This window comes from Esox lucius, chromosome 13 (assembly GCF_011004845.1).
Source record: "Esox lucius isolate fEsoLuc1 chromosome 13, fEsoLuc1.pri, whole genome shotgun sequence".
Lineage (NCBI taxonomy): Eukaryota > Metazoa > Chordata > Actinopteri > Esociformes > Esocidae > Esox > Esox lucius.
Window position 1 is genome coordinate 4728750 of NC_047581.1, and position 18113 is coordinate 4746862.

At 40.4% G+C, this 18113-nt stretch overlaps 1 protein-coding gene across 2 annotated transcripts in view; it reads left to right on the forward strand.

The window, feature by feature from the left end:
• si:dkey-220o5.5 (actin filament-associated protein 1-like 2) overlaps positions 1–18113 on the forward strand; it is a 40170-nt gene that overhangs the window by 15560 nt on the left and 6497 nt on the right. For both annotated transcript variants that reach the window (XM_020052518.3, XM_020052519.3), the window contains 13 exons: positions 1480–1608; positions 4589–4672; positions 4842–4924; positions 10509–10605; positions 10969–11183; positions 11540–11716; positions 12270–12359; positions 12508–12598; positions 13589–13800; positions 14608–14723; positions 15358–15478; positions 15780–15870; positions 17917–18080. In XM_020052518.3, the coding sequence (XP_019908077.1) occupies positions 1480–1608; positions 4589–4672; positions 4842–4924; positions 10509–10605; positions 10969–11183; positions 11540–11716; positions 12270–12359; positions 12508–12598; positions 13589–13800; positions 14608–14723; positions 15358–15478; positions 15780–15870; positions 17917–18080 (1670 nt within the window). The remainder of the gene's footprint in view (positions 1–1479; positions 1609–4588; positions 4673–4841; positions 4925–10508; positions 10606–10968; positions 11184–11539; positions 11717–12269; positions 12360–12507; positions 12599–13588; positions 13801–14607; positions 14724–15357; positions 15479–15779; positions 15871–17916; positions 18081–18113) is intronic.

Here is an 18113-nt window from a genome sequence, read left to right on the forward strand (position 1 = left end):
TATCCAAGTCTGCCATAAAGAGAAGACTTCACAAGAGCAAATACAGAGGGTTCACCACAAGGTGCAAACCATTCATAAGCCTCAAGAATAGAAAGGCCAGATTTGACTTTGCCAAAAAACATCTAAAAAACAGCCCAGTTCTGGAACAGCATTCTTTGGACAGATGAAATTAAGATCAACCTGTACTAGAATGATGGGAAGAAAAAAGTATGGAGAAGGCTTGGAACGGCTCATGATCCGAAGCCTACCACGTCATCTGTAAAACATGGTGGAGGCAGTGTGATGCATGGTGGAGGCAGTGGCATGCATGGCTTCCAATGGTACTGGGTCACTAGTGTTTATTAATGATGTGGCAGAAGACCGAAGCAGCCTGATGAATTCTGAAGTGTATAGGGATATATTGTCTGCTAAGATTCAGCCAAGTTCAGTGAAGTTGATTGGATGGCGCTTCACATTACAGATGGACAATGACACAAAACATACTGTGAATACAACCCAGGAGTTTTTTAAGGCAAAGAAGTGGAATATTCTACAATGGCCAAGTCAATCACTTGATCTTAACCCGATTGAGCATGCATTTCACTTGCTGAAGACAAGACTTAAGGCAGAAAGACCCACGAACAAACAAAGTATTAAAAAAAGGATAAAAAAATAATACTTTTCTTTTACATTTATGATTGTCTTAATTTGTCCAATTATATTTGAGCCCTTGATATAAGGGGATTGTGTATGAAAATGGTTGCAATTCCAAGGTTTCATTCGATTTTTGTTTAGTTTTTTTGTTTAACCCCTTGAATTAAAGCTGAAAGTCTGCACTTCAATTGCATCTTGGTGGTTCCAATTCAAATTTACTGTGGTGGTGTTCAGACCCACATTTAGGAATATTGTGTCCGTGTCCTAACTGTATATATTTCCGGACCTTACTTGATAATATTTTTCAAGCCATAAAATGTCTCAGTTTCAACATTTTATATTTTGCTTTGTACAATTTTCTATTGAACATAGGGTTAAAAGATTTGCACATCATTGCATTCTGTTTTTATTTACATTTTACTTTTTATTTACATTTTGGAAACAGGGCTGTAGTTATGTCTACCATTGTTTGTTGTTCCAAAAGGTATTTTCTTTCAAGCCATAAGATAGCTCTGCTTTTCTCATTGAAATCTCAAATCAGCACTTTTCAAATCACATGTTTTCTAGAACTCAGTGGTTCCTAATAAGCAGGGAAAATAAATGAATTATAACGCTAAAATGCTCACTGATTGAAAAATATTCTGTGTACACTTTCATAAGATCCGACCTTGACATTATAGAAGCAAGGATATCTGTTTTCTGTTGCCTATATATTCGGTGAAGTGCTGATCCAGGCTCACATTTGTCTTTGTGATCACAATGAATAGCTTAATATGGACCTTAATCCAGATCAGCACTGCTAGCATAAACTTTACGTTGAACTGTATAATTGTGCTGAATTCCCAGTGCTGAACCGGCTCATCACAGACCTCCATTCCTTCCTGGCTGTGCTGGACAGTGAGAACCTCAGCTACATTGCCCAGGCCCAGAAGAAGTCCATCTCAGAGCTGCTGTCCAAGCTGCAAGATACCCCTGGTATGTCACAATCTTTCACAATTTTCACCTTGACATACCTTGGCAGATCTGCAGTACGTAGAAACTTATTTTCTTTTATTTACATTCTCATTTTGAACTTGAACTTTGAACTTGATCTTGAACTTGAACTCACATAATTACTTTTTTATTTACCCACTTATTTTATTACTTAAATAATTGACTTTTACTTATTTTACTGACTTAATTACTTATTAACCTACCTGCTGAATTACTGACTTACTTGGTTACTTAACTACTTTATTGTACAAATTTTGCCCATTGACCCAAATTAGGAGCACTGAGCATCCTCAATGTCTCCCTAGCTAACCCTGCTCTGGGCACTGTTCTTTGGGATCGTCACAGGTGTAGCCAATGTTTCTGTTGGCCAGCAGAAAATGCAGTCTATAAGTATTTGGACATTGATACAAGTTTAGTTGTTTTGCTTCCGTACTCCAGACCATTGGGTTTGAAATTAAAAAAGAAGCTAAAGGGCAGACTGTCATCTTCAATTTGAGGGTATTTACATCAATAAACCATGCATGAATTACAGCCCTTACAGGTGCTGGTCATATAATTAGAATATCATCAAAAAGTTGATTTATTTCAGTAATTCCATTCAAAAAGTGAAACTTGTATAATGTATACAATCATTCCACACAGACTGATATATTTCAAGTTTTTATTTATTTAAATTTTGATGATTATAACTGACAACTAATGAAAACCCCAAATCCAGTATCTCAGAAAATTAGAATATTGTGAAAAGGTTCAATATTGAAGACACCTGGTGCCCCACTCTAATCAGCTAATTAACTCAAAACATCTGCAAAGGCCTTTAAATGGGCTCTGTCTAATTCTGTAGGCTACACAATCATGGGGAAGACTGCTGACTTGACAGCTGTCCAAAAGACGACCATTGACACCTTGCACAAGGAGAGCAAGACACAAAAGGTCATTGCTAAAGAGGCTGGCGGGTCACAGAGCTCTGTGTCCAAGCACATTAATAGAGAGGCGAAGGGAAGGAAAAGATGTGGTAGAAAAAAGTATACAAGCAATAGGGATAACCGCACCCTGGAGAGGACTGTGAAACAAAACCCATTCAAAAATGTGGGGGAGATTCACAAAGAGTGGACTGCAGCTGGAGTCAGTGCTTCAAGAACCACCACGCACAGACGTATGCAAGACATGGGTTTCAGCTGTCACATTCCTTGTGTCAAGCCTCTCTTGAACAAGACACAGTGTCAGAAGCGTCTCGCCTGGTCAAAAGACGAAAAGGACTGGACTGCTGCTGAGTTATGATCTCTGATGAAAGTAAATTTTGCATTTCCTATGGAAATCAAGGTCCCAGAGTCTGGAGGAAGAGAGGAGAGGCACAGAATCCACATTGCTTGAAGTCCAGTGTAAAGTTTCCACAGTCTGTGATGGTTTGGGGTGCCATGTCATCTGCTGGTGTTGGTCCACTGTGTTTTCTGAGGTCCAAGGTCAACGCAGCCATCTACCAGGAAGTTTTAGAGCGCTTCCTGCTGCTGACCAACTTTAGGAAGATGCAGATAAAATTTTCCAACAGGACTTGGCACCTGCACACAGTGCCAAAGCTACCAGTACCTGGTTTAAGGACCATGGTATCCCTGTTTTTAATTGGCCAGCAAACTTGCCTGACCTTAAACCTGTAGAAAATCTATGGGGTCTTGTGAAGAGGAAGATGCGATACGCCAGACCCAACAATGCAGAAGAGCGGAAGGCCACTATCAGAGCAACCTGGGCTGTCATAACACCGGAGCAGTGCCACAGACTGATTGACTCCATGCCACGCCGCATTGTAAGTCAAGCAAAAGGAGCCCCAACTAAGTATTGAGTGCTGTACATGCTCATACTTTTCATGTTCATACTTTTCAGTTGGCCAACATTTCTAAAAATATTATTTTTGTATTGGTCTAATATTCAAATTTTCCAGAGATACTGAATTTGGGATTTTTATTAATTGTGAGTTATAATCATCAAAATGAAAAGAAATAAACACTTGAAATATATCAGTCTGTGTGGAATGAATGTATACTGTACATTATACAAGTTTCACCGTTTGAATGGAATTACTGAAATGAATCAACTTTTTGATGATATTCTAATTATATGACCAGCACCTGTATACATACTCCATTATACCTACTCCACACTAGCTTTAAGGGGCCAAAAGTAAGATGACAAGCGTTACGTCATGCCATATATTTTCTATTGGATTTAGATCACTGAAGGACCATTGGTCTCTTGTTAGTCTCAATGATCAGTCTCCTTACCTGCTCAGTCACCCTGTTTGGGGCGACAACCTGATCTCTGCTGGATGTTGCGGGTGCCATGTACTTTCCTAATGAACATATTGACCATGCTCCAAGGGATATTCAAGGCCTTTGAGATCTCTCTATTCCCATCCCTTGATCTGTGGGTCTTTAGTTCTTAGAAAGCTCTTTGTGCTCATGGTTAACCGTTGCCTTGTGAAAACAGCTTTTCTTCAGAAATCATGTGAATTACTAAACATTAAACAACTGTGACATCACATACTTGATCTGATGGAAAACTACCAATGACCTGTCATCTGGGTAAGGAGGTGGGCACTAGACAATCGGCCAATCAGGACAGTGAATATAAATATCTTCTTTTAATGCCCACATGATCAGACTGAGCATTCCAATGGCCAAAGGACGCTCACAATAAATCAAATAAAATGCTTTAATAAAGAAGAATCTCAAAGAAGTACCACACTATTGTAATTCAGTATATACTCTAAACTCTTAACAAACTGTCTCATCTAATTTTGAACACCTTGAATTCTGAATAATTTTCTATTTTGGAACCATCTGTTTAGAAATTGGACATTGATCCGATGACCCTAATCTGATTAGCTGATAAGGATTTGGTGATTTGGGATGATCTGATGACCCTACCCACTGAGACATTTTGTTTGTCTGTTTTCTTGTTTTACCAGTCGAGGATGCTGAGTACATGATCATGAGCTGTCCCTCAGGGGCCCCAAGCAACGATCTCAGGGAAACCCAGCTGTCAAGAACAGGTACAAGACTGCATTTCTATATCTTTTTACTTTTTGTACTCCTGTCCCAGCACCGCTGTAGAAAACCAGATTCAACTTAGGTTTGCTTTTGTTCCTCAGGTATTGAAATGGTGGTAATAATGGTTTAGCTTACTCTGACATGTAACCTGGCTGTGTTCTTAAACCACAGATTACCTTTTCCAGTCAGGATCTGACCTGGACTCAGCTGTGGAGCCTTTGTCCTTCGTCTCTACTGAATGGCCACGGAAAGGGGTAATTCTTTTTATTACTGTCATCGCTGATGCTAACTCTGATCCAGGGCAATGACAGGCTTTTCTCCACACCACGTATTGAACAATAAAATGAAAAATGTTCTCAGTATGCAAAACTTACAGACTTCTTTGTTAATACAGACATATTTGTTTAGCAGCTGGATTCCGCACAAAAAATTTCACTGAGTTCCTCTTTTTTTTATTTTTATGGGCTGTTGCCAAATATGTAAGTGGTGGAGCTCAGGTTGCTCTGGTATTTTCAGTAGATGTTAACTTTTTTTTATTTACTCACTTAGATAGAAATAGTGAATCAAGTTCATTTGGCCTGAGTAGTCCATCAAATTATTTGAAAAGCTTGGATCTGGTTAGGGTCGATTTAATAGTGTACACAAATGCAGTACTGTAGCTATTTTCAACTGTGTTGTGACAGATGTGAAACCCGGGGTCTGGAATTTGAATACCTGCAATATTTTAAATAGCTGCCTTAATTCCAAGCCATCATTCTGTTATCAAGTGAATGTGAGGTGAACATTTGAGGGACTGATTTGGTCTACCTTATAAATAAAAGGCACCTAAAAATGAAATGCCTACCTTACTGAGGTTGTAAGAAAGGGTTTCACTTTCTAAACTCAGAAACATATATTTGAATAACTTTCAAACCATTTTGATAATATAATATGGTAGAAATGTTTTCGATTCACAGTTTGAAGGAACGTTTTGGGAGTACACTCAGTTGGAATACCAATACCCTGAGGTACTCCCAAATTGGCAACATTGCACTCATTTTGACCCTGTTCTATGTGACCTGATTGGAGGTTTTTTGAGTCCCTGGAGAAAGTTGAAGGAGTAGCAGTTCCAGTTATTTTCCGGCCTTTGCCCTGAAGTTCTGACCATAATGACATGGTAAAGCGTAGAGCCATACACTACCGGTAGCACGGGGAGTGCTGGGCAAGAATGGGAGGCAGGGTTGGTGGGGTGGTGGTCTGTGATGTGGGACACTAATGAGAGGGTACCAGGCCCTGCTGAGGTTTGGCGACGTCTGACCATACGTCTCGCAGAGGCCCAATGTGTGCTAGAGGTCGGAGGGCTTGTTCCTGCCTTAAAAGTCGCTTTTCAAGTGGTCAGGGGGAAAGACGTGAACAAAACAACGCAGTGGCCTACCCCCTTTATCTGGAGACCATCCGCTCAGCCACTTGTGTCTAATCTGAGGCACCCCTCGTCTCTTCTCCATGAAACTCTGTTCTTCCGGCCTCCTGCAGCCATTTGCCAGGGCCACCAAATCCCCGCCGTGGGGATTCATAATCAGGGTTCATGCTCAGTAAGGATCAAAGCAGGGAAAGACCGGTTGAGGGAAAGTCGGGGGCCGTATCAGCAAGGAGAGGAAGTTCTCTGTTTACGCAACAGGCCATCTCCTCTTCATCAGTGAGGCCGTCGGTGGAGACGGAGCCAGGCTGAGAGGAAGTGGACGTTGGTAAAGCAATTACATCTGTCTACGTGATGAAGGGATAGAACACCCACACTGAAGGGAGAGGATGAAGTCAGACGGCACATGTTGTCCCCCCTCCAGGGACCATGAGCTCAGCTGAGGCCTTCCGTTCTACAGGGACACACACTGAGAAGTACATGCACACAACCAGCGGGGTCAGAGCCCCAGGAGAAGGGGCACTTTGGAAGACCACATAGGAAGACGCTGTGTTTACCATCTGAAACACTGCCAACAAATCTCTCCATAATCCACTCAACACTGGTGGAGTTTCTTAGCACAGTACTTTATAGTTTGTTGCCCTAAGATGGCATAGCCAAAGACCTGTCCATTCAGATGTTCGTGAGGCCATTTCAAATGTGTGTCTAAATGATGGCATGGTCTACGTTTGAGAATAACACACTTTTCCTGCTCAAAACATGTGGACTATGTGGTTTTATTGTGTGCCACTTCAGATGCAATCAAGAGTAATGGAGAAAGTGTGTTTGTGGAATACTGGCGAAGTGCAACAGATGTGTCTGCAAGTTAGCCTTTTTCAACCTGAATCTAGTTTTATAGCCCTGATCTGCCCAGAATGCATTATTTATGTTATTGGGGGCGGGGCTTCCATCCCAAATCTGAAGTCCCTCAGTTGCAGTTAACATTTAAATCAGGTAAAGTAAGGGTGATGTTTATGGTTTGTATGGTTTGAGGTTGGGGTTCAGCTAAGGGTAGGGGTTACGGTTTTCCGTAGGGACAATTGGAGGCAGATCTGCATTTAGAACAAGGCTTGAGACACTAAACGCCAACCTGCGACTTACCAGAGCTAATAGACACGGGGCAGGCACTGAGCTAGTTGTCAGTGGCAGTGTCGACTGGTTACCGAGCTTACACAGCTGCCAGCACTCTCCACTTTATGACTGTTTGTGCTAAACAAAGCCTGTGGCATGGTAGTGGTGTCTGCAAACTCCCTCTGAAAAGGGAGCTGGCTTTCCCAATAACTGGTAAAGAATGTGCAGTGAGCATTTACAAGCTCCAGTCATGGCTCCCACAATGTTTCAACAGTAGATTCCCCCTATATCCCCCCTCTCTGTATCTCTATCTGTCTTTCCATCTGTGGTACTCTCATACTCTCCTCGGTCCTCTTTTCATTCTGTTCTTAATTTAAATGGGCTTTGCTGTCATGAGAAATGTTTCATTGCCAAAGCAGCTAGGATAAAGGCATTTATAATGTATATTCTATATCTCCTTGTCCAACTTCCTCCCGTTCTTTCTCAGTGTAACATGGTCCCCAGGCTATTGTGCACAGCACTTATGAGCTTCCCCACCTTCCATTCAAAGTTAACCTTAAGCAGCAACTGTATCATTCTGTAGGAGTGTCTGTCATCTTTTGATTTTAGCAAATCATAATACAATGAGGTGTGGCATCATGAAACAGAATGTAAACATACACTTTGATTACATCCAGCCTGAGCCAGCCACATTGTTCTGACAGATATTAACAGATCATTTTTTAAGAAAGAACAAACGTTATATAACATTAGCAAGAGCAGATCTGGGGGAGTATAGCGGGGTAATGACTCCCACAATATTACAGACAGGTCAATTTGACCCATCCGGAAAATCGGGAAAATCCTGTGACTCATTGACCCTGTCCCTCCCAATATTCAACACAAACCTACGCCTTTGAACGTTTCATCTGTAAGAACTCACTCAGACGCTCACTGATAAGTGTTATGGTCCTTACTGTGAATGATCTGCTAACTGATTTCCAGACAGATTCCCAGCTCTCCAGGGATGCATCTGTTGTTACCACCATCCTCTTGGAAGTGAAATTCGCTAGGAGAACCCTCCAAAAGTTGGCATCTTACTGGAAGGTCATCATTATTTCTGCTGGACCGTGTAAGCGGAGCTGGCCAAGATGAGCAAATGTCTCTTAGCGTAGTGCTTAGAGACGTGGAATGCCATGTGGTTGACCAGTGTTCAATCCATGCCATTGATAAAACAAACTATGCATTAGGATTTGTTCAGGATAGACAAAAACTTTGCTGGCTACAACCTTCAGTAGCTACATTATAGTAAGCTTAACATAAAACTGCTTACGGTTATAGTGCGACTATTTCTGGTGGATTTTTGAAATATGCATCTGTGCATGCTTTTTCGGGTAATATAGACCCCAACCCCTTACTCAGAAACAGAGAAGGGGTTTCTCGTCCTTTCACATGGTGAAAAGATCAGTCACCAATATTGATAGTTATTTAATCAATGTCATTCACGAATGAAAGAAAAACAAACGTTGTGCCATGAAATGAAATAGCTTTGGCAGTGTTAAGTTAATCTTCAGTCTTGATAGAAATTGCTAAATTCTTATGACTGTTCTAATTAGTAATTAGATACTAGTATGCCTATTACTTGCTAATAAAAGCCACACAGTTCATAGATGCTATTTGTGGTAGAAGTAAACTTAATAAGAAACTTTAGTCAGTTTAACACAATGATTAATGGCTACATATTCAAACTTGCCATGATTCTAATGCATAACAGAATGCTCAGCGACTGGGTCTCCATGTTGGACCACAGTGATGCGATAGGCCTGAGGCGTGTCGAGGCCTGGTTGGACCTGGCAGGTAGTCCTAATCAGTCCCAATGTCTGACGAGGTAGTCCTAATCAGTCCCAATACTGGCATACTAGCTTACTATATACAAAACAGTACGTACTTCACCATCATCCTCGAAGTACGAACTTGTAGTATGTTGTTTGTGGTGTGCGATTTGACATTCAGCCAATGCTTTTGATTTCTTCGTAGTTCACATAGTGTAGTGGTTAGCTATTCAACTGTTATTATATGGACGACCATCTACAGTAATCCTTGTACAAGTGTACATTTTAGTTCCATTCATAAACATTCTGTTGTCCAAATTATTTCAGCAAAAATGTAATGGCTGGGGTCAAAGTTTCATTTTGAACTGAGTACCAGCAGGCCATGTGGTCTTGTGGGAATTTCCCTGACCTTCAATATTTTGACCCCCTCAGGGCTCCCCCTTTCAGACGTTCAAATATCTGTCTCTCAGAAAGATGTATCCACTCAGTACTTTTCAGTTGTCGCACAACAATATATCCACTCTGTTATACCATGAATCTCAAGTATTTAAAAAGTAATTGTTTTATGTGACCCTTTTATATTGTTATTGTTTTTGAAAGAAACAAACCAGCCATGGAGTGATTGGAGTCGTTGTTTTTGTTATGCGTACTGTATAGCTATTAGCTAGCCATCTACAGTAATCTTTGTACAAGAGTACACTTTTAGTTCCATTAATAAACATTCTGTTGTCCACATTATTTAAGCATAAATGTAATGGCTGAGGTACAAGTTGCATTCCTGCTGTTTAAATAGCATTATGGTTAAAGACACAGTCTGCCGTGAATCAAAACCAGCCAGGGACAACAACATTCATCCCTTCTAATCGTGGGCCGTCTGAACTACGCTTTCCTGGTTCCTTTTCTGGTCACTTTCAAGTTACTGATTTTACTCAGTTACAGTTTATATATGGAAGGGAGAATTCCTTAACAAGGATGTAAAAAGATGTGTGCACATATTTTAGGAGAAAAAAGCTTTTGTGTGTGGAATGGAACATTTCAGTGATCTTTTATTTCATGGAACAATTTTGAGAGAATACCCTTTTTTTATATGCTCTTTTCTCCTCCAAGTGTTTGGTTTTGGAGTAGTTCCCTGAGGTCCATGGTACAAATGAATGAAATCAGGGAAGAAATATCGTTTATGTACTTCATAGTTAAAAATGTTAGTCCTGTGTCCTTGTTGTGAATTAAAAAAATTGCCTTTTGCTTTTGAACTTTCACTACATTCAGCCTGGCTTAATTAATAACATTGTTATCCTGCATCTGATTTAGGTGATGTTGTGAACATTGAAACAAAAATATGAAGCTCAGGTAGAACATGTGTCTCAAATCCATTTTGAGCCTTATTTCCTTTATAGTGCCCAAATGTTTGATATAGTGAGATGTACTGCACTGAATAGGGGTGACATTGTGTTAGTACCCACAGATAGTCATGTGGTCATGTAGGCCCCATCTCATTACACCTTCCTGTTTTGCTCACTTTAGAGCAAGGGGCCTGCTGTACCACCCCACCCCCCGGAGGGCTTAGATGAGGACTGCTATGAAGAGGCTGAGCCGTTTGTTCCAATCAATCACCCCACAGGTATGCTTCAACAAGTCCTTAATTACAACTGTCTATCAGCCTGATAACAACAACTCTATCTGTTACACTGTCTGTTCTGTCTTGCCCTCTTTTTCATACTCTATATCTCTCTTAACTTGTTTTAGTCTCTTCACTTTCTGTTATACTACCTCTCGTCTGCTGGCTCCCGCTCAACGGGATATATGTATGCATGTGTCGTTTCTAAAGTGAAATTCATTGATTTCTATACTTTGGACTTTAATCAATATAAATAAAAAGCACGTCTCCCCAATTTGAAGTGGTATTGAACAGTGCTGGTAAAAGATAAAATAAAATAAATCAGCTACGTGTGTTCATTTGTTTTTTTGTTTGTGTTCCCTCCAGACCAAATTGACTCTGACAGCAGTCACTACGAGTCATATGGCGAGGAAGACGAGGAGGAGTTTGTGAAGGACCGGGCACATTATATCCAATGGAGTTCCTCACAGCCCTGTCTGAGGCCTGCTCCTGAGTCCCGCATCTGTGGATACCTATGGAGGAAGAAATGGCTGGGCCAGTGGACCAAACAGCTCTTTCTCATTCGCAACAATCTGCTCTTGGTAAGCATTTCCCTGAGAACAAAACAAAGAACAATTCAAGTTATAAAAGTGGCTGGAAATTAACAAAAACAATTGTAATGTTATATAGTAATATGGGCCATAGTGTATATATATACCAGGCACTGCTTTTAAAAGTGGTTGTGGCTAATAAAGATGGACTCTTAAACTGACTCCCCTGGAACAATCATGGTCATTTTCTAAATAGTGGACCTCTATGACAAAATTAATGATTTACCCGAATTTAGTCAAAACCAGGCCAGGGCAAATTCTCTGTTGAGTCAGTACCGGCCTATTATCCTTGAATTATTTGTCAGCTGCAACAAACTCAGATAAGATTTTCCTATTTCAAATTCTAGTGCTACAAATGTGCCAAGGACCTCCACCCGCTGGTGGAGATGAACCTGCATGGCTGCCAGGTGGTTTACAAGTCCAAGCACAACAAGAAGATGCAGCATGAGCTCAAGGTGGTGGCTGGCTCCGACACGGTGGTGATGGGTTTCCAGAGCTGCCAGCAAGCGGAGGAGTGGAGGAAGGTTTGGAGGTGTTTATCATTACAGCATAGATTAGCTTCCCAGACGGCGTTCTTGTACTGAACATCAAGCTGCCCTCACGCTACACAAACAGAGGAGAGGCTTCTGCCCTGTGGGTAGTAGTTACTCAGACAAGGCCACCATAGTCTCACAGAATGGAAAGCAGGAAGAAAAATAGCCAGCTGGAAAGGTTGCTGGAGAACTAGCGGGAGGAGTAAGAGGAAATGCCTTTTCAGATGGATAATGTTTATGATTGTCTTAACAGGCATGCGTAGTCTGAGAAAAATGTTGGTATTATCAGGTTATTATCAGACTGGGAGGATTAGACAGTTATTTGGGATTCAAGATATACTAGGATATGGGCATGGCTGGATTAGCGTTAATGTTTCCTGGATATAGATTGATTCAAGCCCTGGAATTGATAGGGAAGATCAATAAAGAATCTCTGTTGTAAATTTGTTTTAGGCCAGGGCCAGGCTTAAACTGTTTCTAGGGAAACTAAAAGCTTTTCTTGTGATGTTTTAAATTTTCGCTGGTTGTCTGGCTGGTCTCATAGATCATCGAGGAGGTGAGCGGCTCCTCCTATTATGGGCTGGACTCTCAGAGTTCCTCGTTCCTCAAGTGTGAGAGACTGGACTCTTGCAGGGTAAGTTGTCTGCCAACCAGAAGAAATGAAAGCTACTCCTGTTGTTAGGTAACATCGGCATTCAATCGACTTCCTCTTCACAAAATTGGGTGGCTCTGAATTTCTGTTAATGCTGCTCTTTCACACATATTTTTTTCCTCCTCTACAGTCAAGCACAGTCATTCACACTTCGGACTCAGATGAAGATAAACTGTCTGCGTTGCCCTCTGCTCACAACAGTGTGGAAATAAAGGATAAAGGTTAGCACAGGAAGGCCAAGAACGTTCCCCAATTCCCCTGTTTTCCTCTGGTCCGCATCAGAGGACCCTCTGTTTCAGAAACTATCAATAGCTTGATCCTAAGTTGCTCCTTACGGACCGGACACGTCACCAAGGACTCTGAGAAGACAGTGTGGTATTGTAAGCCTCTTTAGTTAGTTAGCAGAGGACCACCTTTAAGTCGTAGCACCTTGTTGGTGTAACACTGGCTCATTGTGAACAGGGAATTCCTGGGGGTATTGAATTGTCACCTTTGACACTGTCTGGAAGTGAGCCACAGAGGTTGGCAAACCGCCTGATTCTTGCCAGGCCAACATAAGGGGGAGCAGAGGAACTAAAATTGGGGGTGGGGGGGGTAAAAGATATATGTTGAGACAGAGTGGCACACTATTTGCAATGTTGCATGCCTCTTAACCTATTTGTTTAAACTTTACTGAACAAAAATATATATTAGATCAAATGCTGGCTCAACACTCACCACACATATTTAAGTACTTTACCAGAGTTATGTCGTTACTTTTGCTTGTCTTGAATTAAAAGATCCCAGACATTTTAGCATGTGCACAAGAATCTTTAAAAATTGTGTACACATTTGTTTACATTCCTGTTAGTTAATGTTGACTGATTTCCTTACATGAGCTGTAACTGAGTAGTCTTTGAAATTGTTTTGTTGTGCGTTTATATCTTTGTTTAGTATACTGTATGGGGAATGGGGTATGTTTTTAATGCCAGCAATAGGCCTTAACTTAAAAACCTTGTTTGCAGTCTTGACTGTGTCATTCAAAATCAAAACTCATGTTTATTACATAACAGTTTAGCCTCTGATAAGGTTAGAATTGCCTACCAAACACTTTCTATATTTGCTTTATGTGTTGAATTTGCTTTTTGTCCAGCCTCCGTTTGGTAGCGTGGTCTCTGTTATGTACCTCAAGGCCTTCACCAGCATTGGCCCCTCTCATGTTTGCACTGCAGGGGTTCTGAATGTTCTGATGAACTGCCAGTGGCAAAGCCTTTGGTGCCAGGTGGACAACAGTGTACTGAAGATGTTCAGAGAGGAGGGCTGCCAGGAGAGTCCCCAGTACACAGTACAGCTGAGGGGCTGCCAGGTCCAACCAGGCCTCGACACGCCTCAGGCCTATCGCATCACTGTGGTCCAACATGGAGACCCAGTCGCTGTACTGGAGGTAAGAGCTCAGCTACTTCTCTCCTAAATCGCGTTCTAATCAAGGTAGGGTTTTTCCCAAAGATCTCATCTTGCTCGCCGATATCTAAAGTAAACTAGAGAGTAATGAGCGGGTCTGTAATTAGGATACATCTCTGCCAAACACATCTCTGTCACTCAGAATGAAAGGCGGTTGTCCAGAATTCATTGGAAAGAATTTGTCGCTAGACCTTTACCAATGCAGGGCGGTCTGAAAAGTGTAGCAACAACATTGCCATCTCTAAAATTTATATTTTGGAACAACTCAACAAACTTTTCACCTGAATGCATTTTTATATAAAGGGGATGAGTCAGCAGTTGAAACTGTGAAGAAAGTTTAGTCTAAGGACCTAGATTGAACCTATTTGTGTTAGTCATGACCCTAATATATATTTGCATCTGAATTGTTTTAGGCAGAATAATTATCGAGAGAAAACAAATATTCTATATGAATAGATATAAAGCAATTAGGCACATATTAACATTCCTATCTTTTCTCATTTGAATTATTCAATAGTAGTCATTTCTGATGAAGAATGTTGACAAGCTCACTTGTTTGAGACCACAATATAGGCTAAATAGTGCTTTTTATACATTTAGGTCTATACTGTAATTGTGTTACACACATTGTTATCAGTTGTTTAAATTATTATTTAATACTACAGACTGTCTCCGGGATTCAAATTGCGGTTGCAGCAGAAGTTGTGAACTATTGTTTTCAAGTTTTGTATACTGTATATCTCTGTCACAAGATCACTGCCTTGATCTGCTAATCTGCGTTTCTTAACAGGCCAGCTGTGCGGATGAAAAAGAGCAGTGGATCCAGCTCCTACAGGAGGGGTGTATTAGTCATGATCACTCTGACCCTCTTTACCACCGTGATGCAATGCCTGCTGGAGCCCTCAGGTTTAAAATCTATATGTCTTCGTTACACACTTAGAAAATGAGACGCAGACTTGGGTGTGAAAGGCCTTACTTCTGAACCCTATGCAAAAAAATAGATAAGCACAAAAGGAATAAAATACAGTGAATTACAATATTATAAAAATATGTCTTTATTAGGAATGTCTTCACACCCTGGAGTTCAAACTTGGTGTAAGCACAATTGGAAACCATTACAGCTTTAAGACCTTTTCAACAACATTTTACCTACAAACTGAACTCTATTTAACTGTTTTTTTAATGAATTGACAAACTCTCCAGTGTCCGCTAATGACAAGCATACCCATAGCATGATGCTGCCACCACAATACTTAAAAATGTATCATACTGGGGTTGCGATGACATCACAATTAATACATCCTAATTTGTATTTAATTTTTATTTGGAAAATTATGTACTTTGTGCAAATTAGGGCCCATAAACAGTACACAAAGTTACTTCCGACTAGAAAGTACTAATCTGGGATACATTTTGCTAAATTATATAGTTGGATCCCACATCAGTACTCAAACTTTTGAATTGCTTTGTGAATAAATGACCTATGTTTTGAAACGTTTCGACTACCCTACTCGGTTAACGTTATTTTTCCTACCATCAGTGGTTTGAAGGAAAAAAGGTTCCCAACCTCAAACATGTACATAGACGACCCCTTTAACCAGCTCTGTGGAAGTGGCCTCTCACAACCAGTCTACTCCAACACTGCCATACTGGAGCACATGGTACGGTCCATTTCTTTTTTTTCTTTTTTTTCTTTGGGGGGATCTACTGAGTAGAAGCTGGTATGTGAATTACTTTATTTAGAAGGATGTTCTGAAGTCCCTTCTTAATAATATGGCTGTGTAAATTCATTCACTTTCAAGGGTGATTTTCACTTGAGTCTCAATTTACTGCGTTGTAATTCAGGGTTTACAAAAGAACATTTAGGCTTGAATAAGGATACAGAAGTCTGTGATTGTCATGGTTTTGCTATTGTGTATTTAAATATGAAATTTACAATATCCAATTCTTTACTCTCATCAGTTCCAGAATTCCCAAAACCTTGGCGGAAAAGACTCAGTGTCGTCTAAGGATACAGTCAACTATAGCAACTCTGAGATCTTTAACAACCACAGTGAGTCGGATTTTACATTCCCGCCACCAGGTATACTCTAATACTCTTTCTCCGAAAACATCGCAGACATACTATTGGCTAATCAGATACAATGTATCCAGAAAACAAGCACTAGGCCAGGGGTGGGAAAACTAATGCCTGGGCCCAAATGCGGCCTACAAGCCGATTCAGTCCGGCCCACGGTAGATTTCAGTTTATAATAAGATACAGTTCTTGTGGTTATTAAAAATACTTCAGCTTACTCTTAAACTATGAAAAATATCCCAAATTATCTATCTAAAACTAAATGTAACGTATGTAGAAACTATTATGTCCCTTTTCTGGCCCACAAATTGATTTTGACAAACAAATTGTACATAAAAACAATCCCAAAAGTTGCCCTTGAACCTAAAGTTTTACCCACCCCTGCATTAGACTATATTGTACACATTATATTCCCTATTCTTAAAACAGGGAGACACAAGGGTTTGTGAGGATTTCATTAACATTTTAACTTTACAACAACTCTTGCCCAATATGTTGTTCCACACTAATAAACTAGCCTTTTCAAAAGTGAATATTAATTTCCCTACTCAAATAACCTTCATCCTATATTTAAATGTGGCCAAAGCAGAATTTAAGAAAACATTTCAAAACCCCACTCCAGATTCTCTCTCAAATACACTATTCTAAAAAAGTGCTATATGTATGATGTCATACTCCTGAGAAGAATGGACTGGCCAATCAGTTGTCTAGAGAAGGATTAGCTGGCCAATCTGTTGTCTAGAGAAGGATTAGCTGGCCAGTCAGTGGTCTATGGGTGATAGTATGTATACACCCAAACCATTCTGTCATTGCAGTTCCAAAACAGAATGTTTTAAAAAAAGATATTGTATTGGAAGGAGAACTAACTTAGATTGTTATTATTTCATATACATCTTGAAACACTAGTAGTTACTTTACAAATGGGAGACAACATTTTTTAAATGTTTTATTTGTATGGACAACTAGTTTCATGCTCCAATCTGTGCAAAACATATTATTAGGAAAAACTATGTGGCTCTAGTTGGGATCTTTGCATTCTTCTGTATTATAGCTGTGGACTATCATGAAACAATGCCACTACATCTGGCTTCAATTAGAAGTGTCTATATAATTATATGGTTGTTATAAACAGATTCTCTTGCACATCTTTTTCCATCATCATTCCATATTGGTTAGATTGCTGTTGCATGCGTTTGCATTAATGTAAAAGCCTATGCAGACACAAACACACAGTGCATTGTAGTTTTGGGAACACTAACACTACCCCACAGTGTTTTATTAGTTTGAGCAGTTTTCAAACCCTGGCTAAGGTTTGAAGAAAGTATCTGGTCTCAGGTCGGTTTGTGACATGATGACAAACATGACAATGGAGTCCGTAGCGGTCTAAGATCCTGACTCCAAACCACATAGGCCTCCTGGTTCAAGCCACACCTTGGTTGACTGTTTGTGCCATTTTCCCCAGTTTCCTTGGCCTCTCCAAGCTACTGTTCTGTCAATAAAAATAATACAGTAGACCCCAAAAAATATATTTTAAACATGACAATGAGCAACAAGGAGTTGACATGACAGCACAATAAGAGTTACTTCACCAGGCTACTTAGGATGTGGACGATCTGAGCAGTGCTGAGTATGCAGGCTGGGAGGGTATGTCAGGTCGTGGTTACTCTAAGCTCTTTCTTACTATTAAGCAGTGAGCTTGGATTCCTTCTTGGAATTGTGGAAGGAAATGCTCCCATGTGCTCTAAGTTTTGAGAGCACTGGTGGTTAATGGTCGTTTTTGGTGGTTTGGTCATGGCAGCGGGATGTAACCTCATGGCAGAATGTAATTTTAAGGGTTTAAGCGTCTCCTTAAAAACATAGGATATCATGTTTTACTCTTAAAACATCTTTAATGTCACTCTTGGAACAAATCTGATTTCCATTTTCAGATAATCATTTTGGTGTTTTGCTTGTTAGTTTTTTATTTTAGAAATATATTTTTAACTATATTGAAGATTTGTGACAATGACTGCTCTGTGACAGCTAGGAAATCCTGTGAAGTTGAGCGGGGAGTTCAGAAACTGGACTTGACTGGGAAGAGGCGGATGCAGCTGAGAGCCGGGTCAGAGATGAATCTTGTCACTGCAGGGAAGCCCAAACGCACCTCCTTCAGACAGTCTTTGGCCTTCTGTACAGATCGGGCACAGGTATGGCCACTCTTCTCTGCCACAAGTTTGTTA